The sequence below is a fragment of the Aulonocara sp. 'chitande type north' Nkhata Bay genome, linkage group LG10 (assembly GCF_057382095.1).
Source record: "Aulonocara sp. 'chitande type north' Nkhata Bay isolate Kocher_YH1m ecotype deep benthic linkage group LG10, A_spYH_male_GT1.1, whole genome shotgun sequence".
NCBI lineage: Eukaryota > Metazoa > Chordata > Actinopteri > Cichliformes > Cichlidae > Aulonocara > Aulonocara sp. 'chitande type north' Nkhata Bay.
Genome location: NC_141353.1, coordinates 25375601 through 25388620, shown reverse-complemented (window position 1 = coordinate 25388620; position 13020 = coordinate 25375601). Strand labels below are relative to the sequence as shown.

Below are 13020 nucleotides of genomic sequence, written 5' to 3'. Positions count from 1 at the left end.
AGCACAGACTGGGTGATATGCTGTGGTCATACTCGTAATGCGTCAAAAGGAAAACATTCAGCACAAATTACAAAGACATCTGGGTGCATTACAATGTGCCTGCTTACAGGCATTTAAAATATTTGTTTTTAACAAAAAAGTCTTTGCCTGATACCTAAATTTCAATTATTACCCCATGAAATGATAAACCATTTCAACAGCTTCACTTCTGAGTCAGTGGAGATGCACTAGATCCTTCAAATGTGGTAACTTTTAAAGAAACTTTAATGGGAATCACAGTGAAATTTCAATCAACTATGGGTCTTGCTTTTTTTAAAGATGATATCTGTCTGAAGTTTTCAATGGTATAGCCTCAGAGCATTACCATCCACAGGAAAAAAAAGAAAAAGAAAAATATTTCAAAGCAGAAATAAAGGAAATGCCCAAACTGCTGATTTTATTTTTGGGTGCTTTATCATTTGCTTATTATAGTGAAAAGTTGTGCACTTTTTAGAAAGCCTTCATATGTTTCTGAACCCTCCCATCCAAAAATTCCCAAAAGACACCAGGATGAAGGTTGTAAACATGTGGAGAAGCTACAACGACAGAGGCTAGCGTGGTTTTCATGCTGTTCCAAGCAAGAAAATGGCACATTTGTTATCTTTCCCAACAAAGGGATCTAACCTTGACTATGATGTGTCAGACCTGTGCCAGCTAAGCCTCCCATTGGGTCCAAAGACAAACAGCACATCCGCTAATTAAAAAGAACGCCAGATGGCAAAAACCTCTGTGTAGTTACTTAAATAGTAAGTTTAAATTCATTTTGAGGCTGCAGTAAATCAGTTGCACAGAGTTGTCGTTTAAGATTTTTGATTTTCTAAACCCGATCGATCATCTTTGCTCAAGGAGCTGAACAATATTCTAGTTTCCTGAATGATAGAAGTGGTCCTCTATGGCATCCATATGCTTTTGTACTTCTGTTTTAGTGATGGATGCTGTCAAGTGACCTACAGGAGATCATCTACAGCACAGATTCTATCTAGAATTAAAAATTTACTTTGTTTCAAGTTTTTTGCTGCTACAGCTCTTTGACATCTAGCCAGCTTAGATTGTTATCACTGTGTTTGGGGTTTTCTTGGAAAGACATGCAGAAAAACTGTAAAATGTGTCAACCTTTACTATATCTTTTTCTTTTGTCATCTGCCAGTGGAGCCACTGAAAGGCAGCCCTATGAAGTGTTTTGGAATCAGTTCAGATTGCAGTCCACATCTCTAACCATGCAACTCTACTAATAGGTCAAAAATTGGACACATATATTCTGAACAATAACTACTGAACAATATGCCTGATTTTTTTTTTTAATTGATTTCATGGAATTTTTAATTGTGATTCATGGAATTTAACCGCTGCCACACACATTTTGAATAATAATATTTAGTGTGCTTGCCTGAAACAAATACTTACTGTGTTTGTTGGTCTTATGATATATCTACTTGTAATGTTCACTTAATCATCTATTTTTATTTTATTTCTTTAGACCAAAGTTCTCTTAACCAAAATTGGGGCAGACCAAACCACAGACAAATTACAAAATCAGCATGTATTATTGATATTTCATTTCCTGTGGAGTAAAGTTCTATCTAATCTAAAAAAAAAAAAAAAAAAAAAAAAAAATCGAATTTCCCAGAGGAACCCACCCGAGGGATTAATAAAGTTCTATCTAATCTAATCTAATCTAATCTAAAGTTCAAAACACCTAAAAAATCAAACATCAAAATCCCATTTTGATTGAGAAAAAGAATGTCAAAATAAAAAACAAAATGCTAAGAAAACAAAAATAGGACGCTTAAATGTATATCTGAGATTTACCATCGTAACCTTTTCGTCTTATCTTTTGTTGGAATCAGAGCACAGCAGCGTTGGATGGTTTTGGCTCTCAAAATCAATCCCTTTTCTTTAAGTCAAAACAAGCATACCCCAAGTTCTTTATCCTTAAGAAAATAGTGTGATCACTTCATAAACAAAGAAGTTTTTTTATATATATATCTTGTTGTAAAAACAATCATTTAAACAAGTCAGACCTTAAGACCACCGTTAAATAACACTTAAGTATGTTGGGCTTTTAAATGACTGCCTTCCAGGTTGCTGCATTTAGGCCTTACCCCATCTTTACCTCTGCTTCTATTATGTAGAAACCAACACACACATACATCTGCTCATACTATACATAGGCACATGCTGAGTTGACACTTGGCTGACCAGTGCAGAACAGAGGGCTGGACCTCCCATTACTGAACAAAAAGCTTGTGGTCTCGCTCCACTGGTGAGGGTGTCAGCAGCTCCCTGTCCACCCAGCCAGAAGCAGGGTAATGGATTGTGTTACTCCTCATTGTTGACATTGCAACAGATCTGAGGTTTAGTATATTCCCATCCTCTCCCTTCTCTCTCGTTTCAATTCTTCTTTTACTGCTTCCCCTTTCTGCTTTCGTCACCTGATGTGTGTCAGATACCTTAACCAAAATCTCTTCAGCAGTGACATTATACAGGTTTTGTTTACATCTGTATATCCTATCTCCTTTGCACTCCGTCAGTGGCCTGACGTGATAAGAGTTTTCTGTTGACTCTATGTGTTACAGAGTGGATTTTCTGGTCAGCAAGTATACTGCTCTGTCACAAATCCACGCATCATGTGTACTGTATAGCTGTTACGTGGATTCAGTTAGTTTTGATCAGATTATACTGCTTCTAAAAAATCTGACCTGTTTTATCTCCATTGTATTCAAGCAAAAAGTTTAGCATGTTGCTAAAAGCTTCTTAAAGGTTTGGCAGTTAGCAGGATTTAAGTGTTAAACAAGTTTTTCTTCTTTTTAGTATATTTGCAAAGCCAATTTTTAAGGGTTTTTTAAATCCTACTTTGTTCACATCTGTGTTTGCCATCATAGTATGTCTATTATCCACACCCCTTTTTGCTGGAACAGCACTCTATTATTATAATCTCAGTGAAACATTGTAAAGCCATTTGAAACACATTACATCCATAATATGATAAAACATTTTGGTTGTGAAAACAGCGATCAAAAAAGTGCGCAGGATACCTTTTATCACAGAGACTGCCTTGTAAAACATTTGCTGGGAATGAAATGAAAGAATCAGGATGTTCTCTAAATTGTCTTTAATCTGATAATTAATAGTTTGTTTGTTTTTGTTATATTTGTTTTGCCCCTTCTGCATTTTCTACCACCATGAGCTATTCTCCTTTCCAGTAAAGAGGACTAATTTCCCACAATTATTTCTTTGTCCCACATTCTCTTTATGTCCTGCAGGCTGTTGCAACAGACCCTTTTCCAGTAAAGATGCTTTATGACAAATCACATGACCAGGTGTGGGTCCTAACCTGGGGGGACATGGACAAAACCCACCCAACACTTCAGGTAAGTGTGAAGTACTTTGCAGCAGTTACTTTTGATAGACAAGCTAAATGGTTCAACTTAAATTACAGCTCTGGGAATGAGAGGGAACTGGATATTAACTATTAAAGGGACACTTAAGCATTTTGTGCTTTGTTTTGTCTCCTGTCTGCAAAAAAAGACAGGCTATTATTTTGGATATCTTTCTTTAATAAGGAACAGGGAGCTCATCGGTGTCGCAGGCTCGCTTGTTAATCAGTGAACTGTAATCATCGAACATAAAACAAAGCTTAGAGCAGCTATAAAATTACAAAACAGACCTGCTTTTTATCATCCGTCTACACTTGCTTTTTGGTGGTGTGTATTTCTCAACTCTTGATTCGTTCCCTGGGAGAGTATAATCTGCGTTAGCTGTAAAAAGTTTACCAAGCGAGGAAAAACCTGGTTTATAACTAATTGAGCACACTTGTGTGCCAGCGTCCTTTGTTTATGTGATAAGTATTTGTGTGACAAAAACTAATCTATGTATGTTTTAGAGCATTTACCAAGCCAGCAAAACAGCAATTCACAGCTGTGGTGTTGTCGGCTTGTGCCGAGCGTCCCTTTGGGCTGCTGGTGCTGGAGGCTTCACAATTGAGAAATGATCACAGGTGTGGTTGTATTTAATCCACCTCAGGGGATGGGTTGTGACAAGGGAATAGGGAGGAAGATGCAGAGAGGGTCGAGAAGGTGGAGGGAAGAGGGAAGAGACCAGAACTGGCACCGATGGAGGATGATGCTGTTTTTAAAGGGCTGGTATTTTTAGGTCTGCCTGTTTTGCATGTGCATCGGTGGAAGATAGTGTCATGAGTAAAGCTACCAAGGGATCGCACTGTAATCTCTGTAAATGACAATAACATGTTTATTGTTCTGCTTTGTCTCTTTGGGTGAAGGGACCGCATTGTAATTAAGTGCGGCCCTGTTTTCTGTCTTTATGATTTGGAGACGTTTATAAGGATTGTGCAATAATGATACAGTCAAACTTACGTGTGTTTCACTTATTTTCAGTATAGATTTTTTCCCCTACTCCAGTTATTTCTTAAGCTCTCAATTTTTTGTGAAATGGTTCTATGAATAACACTTCTCCAGGATACTGTAATGGGTCCATTTTACATCATTATTTTTAGTTTTAATGTTAGATTCTTTCGGATCACAAGGTGCCACTACGCTTTGGCATCAAAAAGTAGTGAAAAGGATAACTGCCTGTACGTGGGTTTTAACAGTTTTCCACTGATTTATAATCTACATGGCCAGACTCCATATGTGTGCATAGATTTCCAATTTCTTCAGGCTTGCACTTCTTCACAGAGTGTAGGTGCATAAGCTGGAGATGTGTTTTTGTGTAGTTATTCCGTTTTAAGGGGAGCACTCAGTGGTTTTGAACTTCTATCAGAGTTGTAATCTTAAAAACAGCAGAAAATTCTATCAAACAATGTTTTTCATCACAGAAGAAAACATGGTTCTCCCTATTTTAATTTTGAAACAAATACAAAGAGCAGCTTTGCATAACAGCTGTGCAGAAAATGCATTTTTGTTATTTTCATTTTGTTCATTTCCCCCTCTTCCTGCCATGGTTCAGAAGTAATGAATAATTAGTGAACAGGGTAGGAATCAATCAAAAAAATGCAATTGCAGACAAACTGCATAATGGATTGGAGGCCACATGGATCACACCACAAATAAATGGTCTGATAATGTCATTATCATTTGGACTGAATGTAATTGACCTGTTCAGCAGCAGCCTGTCGCTACCAGAGGCACCGCTTCGCTTCGGCAGATCATACATGTGTATGAGTGCGTGTCTCTGCTCGTGCATGTTAATTTGAGCACTCGAGATGTGCGGCTGCACGCAGGTGTGCATTCATCTCAGTGTGTGCGGCATTTTTAAGAAGCCAAGTTTGAGGATGGCTCAGTAATTCTGCAGAAGCACTGAAGAGAACGTGATTGTCAATTCATTAGGGAAGACAAATGGAGGAATCTCTGCCGGGCATAGACAGTCATAGCCTTCCAGACTGTCAGTTCATTCTGTGTTAATGTGCTAAGAAGATATTTAAAACACAAATAGATTTTGTTTTGTTATTTTTGGTTTTGTTGCTTTTTGTTTGTGTTTTCACACACAGCAAAATAGCAACTTTTTAGCCTGGGCTGGCCAAATCAAATGAGTTTTTTTATGCTCTTAATAAAAGGTATTTTAATCCCCCATCCACCAAACTTTACACTTTGCACAATGCAGTCAGTTCTCCTGGCAATTGCCAGACTCATCCATTGGATTGCCAGATGAAGAAGCTTGATTTGTCACTCCATTAAACATGTTGTTTTTAATTTTCCAACCTTAACCAAGCTGCTATTTTAAAGTTTCTCACATATAGGTTGCTTGCTGTCGACCCAGACCATGACTTTCCCCAAAACTTTACATACACCCACTACCTCTGAAATAGATCCGCCACCCTTGCCACTAACCATAATGAAGCTATTTTGAGTCTGACTGGAGGCTTGAGCTTCTTTGCCCTCTCCATACTTGCTTCCTGTCATCTCTTTAGAAGTACTGTCAATTAAAGTAATAAAAGAGGATTTTAATTATTGCAGCAGTGATTCATTACTGTCGCGCCCATAGGGGCATCAGTTCAGAACATTCTGACATATCTTTCTGGAAGGCAAGTCTAAACATATTTTGCTCTTTAATTTGATGGTTCTTTTATTAAAATGTATATGTTTTTTAATTTTCTCAATGCTCATTTTCGCTAAATTTGTATCATGTTTGTAAGAGAATCTCAAGCAACTGTTTCATATTAAAAGAAGTTGACATAAACAATTGTTTGTGTCTTACAAATGTATGATATAAAACACAGAGTCAAAAAATGCAAATCATTAACTTTAGCTGTTCTTGCATGAAGCATTAATCATGATCTTCTTAGTTTCATTGGACCCGGGGTGTGCTTTATTGCTCTCCAGGAACAACTAGTAACTCTAAAAGAGTGTATTAGCAAAGCACAATGAATGCAGTTGCATGGGGTAATATTAAAATGCCTCATAAAATTTATTTAATTAGCGGAAAAATAATGGAGTATTTGAAGAATGCCATCTAATTTAGACATCACGTAGCTGGAAAAAGAATGAAAAAGAAAAAAACTACACATGGCATCTGCAGAGTGAATGTTGTAGAGAGTCAGAAGCTAACCAAGAAGCTACTTGGTTAGTAGCTTCAAAAATCCCCCTTAGGTGTCAGATAAGCCAGCAAGGCAGTGGCCGAGAAAAACTCAACTGGGCCTTAGTCTTGGTCTTGAGTACATGAATATGAAATCGAGGGATGAAGAATAACAAAAGGAAAGCCACTGGCATTAAGTTGTAAACACCTGCAGCCCACAAACCACCAGAGTTGCCTAATAATACATGAGTAATAGTACACTGAACCTCATTAACTCCCATCATTGTATTCTGCAACTGTTGTAATGACTTTTTGTTAATGAGGACTTGTTTCATGTCTCGCAAGCAATGAGAAACAGGCTGATCTGTTTTGTTAAAAATGGATGAGATATTCAGCAGAGTGGGGGAAAAGAGATCACTTCTGAGGGGTATTTCTGTAGTGTAGCAAAAGAAACTTAAACTGCTATTTTTATTTCCTTAGATTTTATAGCTCTGACGAAGAAATGCAGTCTTCCCCCCCACCGGGCATCAGGTAGAGGTTTAGCTTCGGAGTTGAAGGCGTAGACATTTCGATTTAACACTTAGCTCTTTCTAGTTTAAAAAATATTCTGTATGCTCTCCAGCAACATTTTCCTAGGTGTCTAAAGAGGAGTTTGCAAACTGAGAAGGAAAACAAGCAGATTTGACCTGATCATGGCAGCATACATGATGAAGCATGTCTCATGGATAAGGTGGTTTATCAGGACTGTATCAAAAGTGGAGGCGCTCTCCGAGCACCTTAGAAGCATGCTGATTCAGTGCCAGCTGTATGACATGAGAGATGGGGCTTTTATTGTGGTGTGTGCTTCTTAGACAACCATCACTAATCAAGATGCTTTACGGAGAACTGAGATAGGGCCGTGCTTCACCAGCTCAAGTCTTATAATGTAGATGTTTATCTGTTTCACAATATATGAGGCTGTCACCCGAACAAGCTCTGATTCTTAAGACCTGACATATGAGCCTTACAGTAATTCCTCTTACAGAAGATAGAAGCAGTGCATTCTGACAAAGCTTCACAGTTTGGCTAAAAGCTGCAAACTAAAGTAAGCATCTGTGTTCAGACATACGGACACGTAACCAGAAACATACATACAACCCTACAGTCAGACATTCATTCTAAGGTGCACACTTCCATACATACAAATCGTTGCCCACTATGGCCCAAAATAAAGGGGAAACGATTAAGGGAAAGCTAACTTATACAATGTGATTGTATAAGTTAGTCGTGCAAAACAAATCAGAGACTGAGCTAACCTGATAGGCTGAGGAAGACTGTGGTTGTGATGATTACCTTTGGTTTTAAAATTAGAGTGTGCTACAGTGAGGAGACCCTGGTTACAGGGTAAGAGAGGCTGGCTGCAGTGATAAGGACTAAGATGCTCTGCTATGTAAGCAGGGACCTGTCCATGCTGAGCTTTATATGTTAATAACAGGATTTTAAAGTGGATTCTGAATTTTATTGCCAGAGAAGATTAGCAAGAATAGGTGTGAAGCAAGTATACGGTTACTTTAACAGTTGTTATGGTACAATAATCACACATCGGAATCCTAAACAACTCGTTAGAATGTTGTTTCTCTTGGTTACAATAATCTGGTTTAAGATCATGTCAGCCTACATAATTCCCATTACGTTTAGTGAGGCATATCTTGTTATAGTGCAGTGCTCTTTTGGGAAACCATGACTTCTGGAATCCATGTGGATATTGCTCTGAAATTACAACCCAACCTATTTCCAATTGTATGCTCAACAGCAGCAGCAAAGACAGTGAAATGTAACACACCATTCTAAACTCTAATTAGATTTGTATGGTTGCATGGAAAACAGTTTTCTAGCAAGTGTTGTTTTAAACTGTGAATTGTATAGCTAAAAGGTGAATAGTGTATATTTCCAAAATCTTAGAAATGTTTAATATCAGTGAGTGAATAAAATTTAAAAAAATCTCAAATAGTCCTTAATTAGGAAAATTCCGATTGAAGACCGTGTGAAGTTCGGCTTTTGAAGGATTACGCTGAAAACATTCAAGGGTTTAAACCACAAAAATAATGTATTTGCATTGGTGTTAGATAGTAAATACTGTATTCATTTTACATTTTTCTGGAACTGTCTACAGGTTATTCCTCAAGCCAGTGTGGGTGAAGTACATCATGCCATACGTACAACTTTTCAGAGGGTGAACGACTTCTTCATTCCTCCAACTAACCTCATCATCACTCACGTGAGGTAAATCCGTACCCATTTAGCAGCCTTTCACCTTAAAACAGGTGACCTTATTGCTCTCGCTCATCGTAGCTGTCCCACTAAAGCAAAGGAGAAAAGAGCAAATGAGAATTATAATGAGAACCTCGATGTGTATTAATCACTGCACAAAAATTCTAGAAAGGCTATTAACCTCTTCTGTGAACTTTGCCAATTTAGGTTTGCCTTTGTCTTTCTCAAAAATGAGCCCGCGGTTCACAAGATTGATCTGGAGACCCTTCACCGTGTCAAGACCATCAGCCTAAAGAACAACAGCTGCATCCCAGTGAGCATGGCCTACACACACCTGAGTGGCTTCTACTTCATCCAGTGCCAGACCAAGAGCCTTCTCGCCCCACAACAGCTTCTGATCGACAGTGTGACAGACGCCGTGATTGGGCCAAACCTCAATGTCACAGGCCAGGCTTTTGTGTCACCAGACGGGCGCTACATTGTGACACCTGACCCACAGAGCTCAAAGCTGATAGTACAGACAGTGTCATTCCAAGGGGAGCTGAGTCTGAACCAGGAAATAGACGAGCCTGTGGCGGTCTCTGATCTTGTTTTTCAACCTTCTTTCACGGAGTCCAACCAGCATGTGGCCGTTGCCACCTCGGGCTCAGGAACGGACCTGCTCTTTGCCGATCTGTCCTCAGGCCACATCGAGGTTCTCCGGAGCCTCAAGCAGCCCCTGGCCCCCCAAGCCTGGCCCTGGGGAGGCCCTAACAGAGTGGTTGTCTCCAGTGGGTTGTTTGGACAATATCTGGTGACACCATCAGCTGAGTCCCTCTTTGTTCTTAATGGCAAACAGAGAACGCCGCACTGCGAGGTGTCAGACATCAAGAGAGGCAACACAGTTGTCTGGGTTGGAGAGGTATGAGTGACAAGGAAAAACAAAAGTGAACAAGATTTAGAATTAGGGGGAAAACGGAAAGATCAGGCCAAATTACCTATTATTAAGATTTATGTGAACATAAGTTGTGGACTCAACCCTGGGACTGAGCAAGAGAGAAACCTGCCTGGGTTTGTTGTAACAAAAGTACACGTAAAAATAGAGTAATTGAGAAAATATTCCGAAAATCTGTTGTGATATTTATATTGGGAGAAAGTGTCAATGCCGTTCAGTGCAACAGTGATCTATGTGCACTTAACTATACAGAATTGTACATTATTGCACTTCCTTCCATGTTATCACAGCAAATAGATACCTGAAGAGGGGTTATAACAAACTATGAACTATGCACAATGCTCACTTTTTTTAGACTAAAAAGCTTTCCAGTTTTTGTTTATCTCAACAATGTTTGTCGTTTTCACCAGTGCCGCATATAATCACCACAAACTGTCTGTCCCGTCTGCCTTTAGTGTCCTGAGTGCGTGTCCTGAGTCCTTTTAAAAGCTACCACCACCATCTGTTTACTCGCCTTTGTCATGGTATTGTACTGTATTCTCCCTCTGAAAGCTTTCATTCTCCTAATGCTGGCAGAGGTTGGCTTTATACACGTGTAATACCCTTATTTACACTGTCTGTCCAAAGAGCTCAATTGGTCCGTTAGCCGTCGACAATGGATGTTGCAGTGGAAGCCTAGCCTGAAATGAAAAGTAGATCTTTTGGTCTCTTGCAATGTTATAATCTGTCCCCTGCTGTTTCACATTTATTCTGAACCTGCAGTACAGCTCTGAGCTGTGAAGCCTGAAAATGCCACTTATACCACTTAGCAGATTCCCTCAGGGTAATGACTCCAGTTTACACTGACCCATATGCTGAGGCCAAGCGACAGGCTGTGAGCATTTGTAGATCTCCTAAGAGAGCCGTGCATCAAGATCAAACAAGTCAGGTAGACTAGACACTTCTCACTTGGTAATTAGTGAGAGAAAAAACTTTCTGGAAAGAAGTCACGCATGTACACAAAAATAAATTCTATATTTCAAAGTCTTGCAACCTGTTTCAAAAGTAGGGATACATTTTGACAGCAATATGTACTGTATTAAACAGTTTTCCTTTTTTTCAGGAATATTAATTGTCAAATTGCAAAAAGTACTAAGTGTGTTTATTACTTAAACACTGTATTCCTACTTTTGAACTAAAAAGGCTAGAGTGTCTGTCTGAGAGCAGCAAGTGAATAAACACCAGCAAATCTCCATCTGTCAAAATAGCAGATATTTCCTATCTGTGGTTGAACTGCATCATCTTCTGTGTAACTACATTTTCCACTTGCACTAATCATCATAATGATGATCCATTAGCAGCAATATAGCGCTGCGGCTTCTCTGCAGATGTAATAATGCCATCAAAAATTACTGGAACCATAAAGTCTCTTATCATTCCTGGCTTTTCATATTAGTGCCAGTCTATATATGAATGCAGAGCTTGGACAGCACTTTTGATGGTTTTTACATAGTAGATGAAAATTGGCTACAGTTTGGGGGTAATTACTTTTTTTTTTTTTTGCCTTTTTGTCTTTGTGAGACTTTTAGTAAGCTACTTTAGGAAAAGCACTTATGTGATGTTATGTGGAATATACAGAACATAAAGTTTAAAAAAAAAATTAAATCAAAAGTTTTTCAGATCTGCCAATTATGTAAGGACAGTCTGACTTGCCACAGAAGAAAAAAATAAAAATCATTTATTTGACCTAGTCGCACAATGCTTCTACATTTGATACTGAATGTAACTAAAATAAGTATCAAACATGAGCTTGGTGTGAAACAGTTGTTCATTCATCGAGTCACCATGACAAGCAGTTCTATTACATTTCAGGCATATTTTCATACAGTGAGTTTCAAGTGGTACAAGTTCAGTTTTGTCTCACGTCAACAGCTGCCTCAGGGTCTTTGTGCCAGTTTTTATAATCAGTTATAAAAACACCTGAAATTGTAACGTTCTCCCACAGTTGGCCTGCTTGTCTCACATATTTAACAGGTGTTTAACATGACCCTCTTCTTTTTTAGAGACCTTTTTTGGCAACTATTCAATTAATTTGCTCTGCATTTCTCTCACAGTATGCTGTTCTTAACATTTGATTAATTCAGACGCTGCTAATACAAAATCAGGACTTGAAGCTGTGTTCTGAAGATCTTTGTGACAGCGTAGATTTTACATTTGTGTAGGTAAAAGCATTATTCTTTGCACGAAGCCCAGCGTGGAGTTGCTGGTAATTAAATCACAAACAAAAACCAGTACTTTACAAAACAGTAGGATCAATGCTTAATCACGTGGCAAGAGGAATATTTTTGTTAATTTTTTGTGAATTTAAATCTTGTACATGTTGTCATCACAGCACAAATGCTCACAGCCTTTGAGATCCAACAGTTCCTGACCTTTTAATGGCAGGCCGTGAATATTAAAGACATAATTAAACGTCATTTACCAAGATGTCAAAGACCAGCTTGAGTGTGAAAAAACTACTGTAAATCCAAATGGAGTCTTGTGGTGTATCTGCAACCTAAATGAAATAATAATCATTTTTCCTAATACGTAGTTGTGCCTGTTACTCCAGTCCCCAATGCGATGCAATGTGTAGGGTAGAACACAGGAGCGAAGCAGATTCGTCCTTCTTGTTTGTGACTTCGGTATTTGCTGCTAATCTGCCATGAAAACCGTTCCGGCATGAAAGTATGACTGAATTAACTTTCTGAAGGCAAAGATTCAATGATGTTTCCTAGACCACTGTTGCACTGAGGAGAGAAAAATATACGTATATATATATAAATATATATCTGACATACATTTATGCTATCATGCTTTTAATGGAAATTTCTTAAATTTTTAATCCAGTTTTCTGTCTCAAAAAAAAAGAATAAATCTGGCTCTGATGCTTCCTAAAGTCACTATCCCATCCAAAGTCACTTCCCAATGGCTCTAATCAAGTAATAAACAGTATTTGACAACTCTTAACACATGCATGTAATGAAAATAGGCCTCCAGTATGATCACGGACCTCTTGGTGATCTCTCACAGTCACATACAGTTCACAGTTGCTTGTATAAAAGTCACTTTTATGTCTTCTCATTGTCACGTCTTTCAGCTTTTCTCTTAAGGTCGATTGAGCAGTAAAACATTGCTACTAGAGTCAAGGAGAGCAAGAACAAAGAGACTGCACCTGCGCTTGCTGATATAACTACATAACTGGCTCACTTATGTTGTTTGTTTGGATCTACCTTCAGTGTCACATG

The 13020-nt window shown here is 38.5% G+C and overlaps 1 protein-coding gene across 2 annotated transcripts in view; it reads left to right on the top strand.

Moving 5' to 3' along the window:
- The window catches only part of fstl4 (follistatin-like 4), a 215064-nt gene extending 203043 nt beyond the window's left edge, over positions 1–12021 (top strand). For both annotated transcript variants that reach the window (XM_086309271.1, XM_086309272.1), the window contains 3 exons: positions 3303–3410; positions 8723–8832; positions 9028–12021. In XM_086309271.1, coding sequence (XP_086165397.1) covers positions 3303–3410; positions 8723–8832; positions 9028–9727 — 918 coding nt within the window. In that variant the 3' untranslated portion in view covers positions 9728–12021. The remainder of the gene's footprint in view (positions 1–3302; positions 3411–8722; positions 8833–9027) is intronic.
- The last annotated feature ends 999 nt before the right edge of the window (positions 12022–13020 follow it).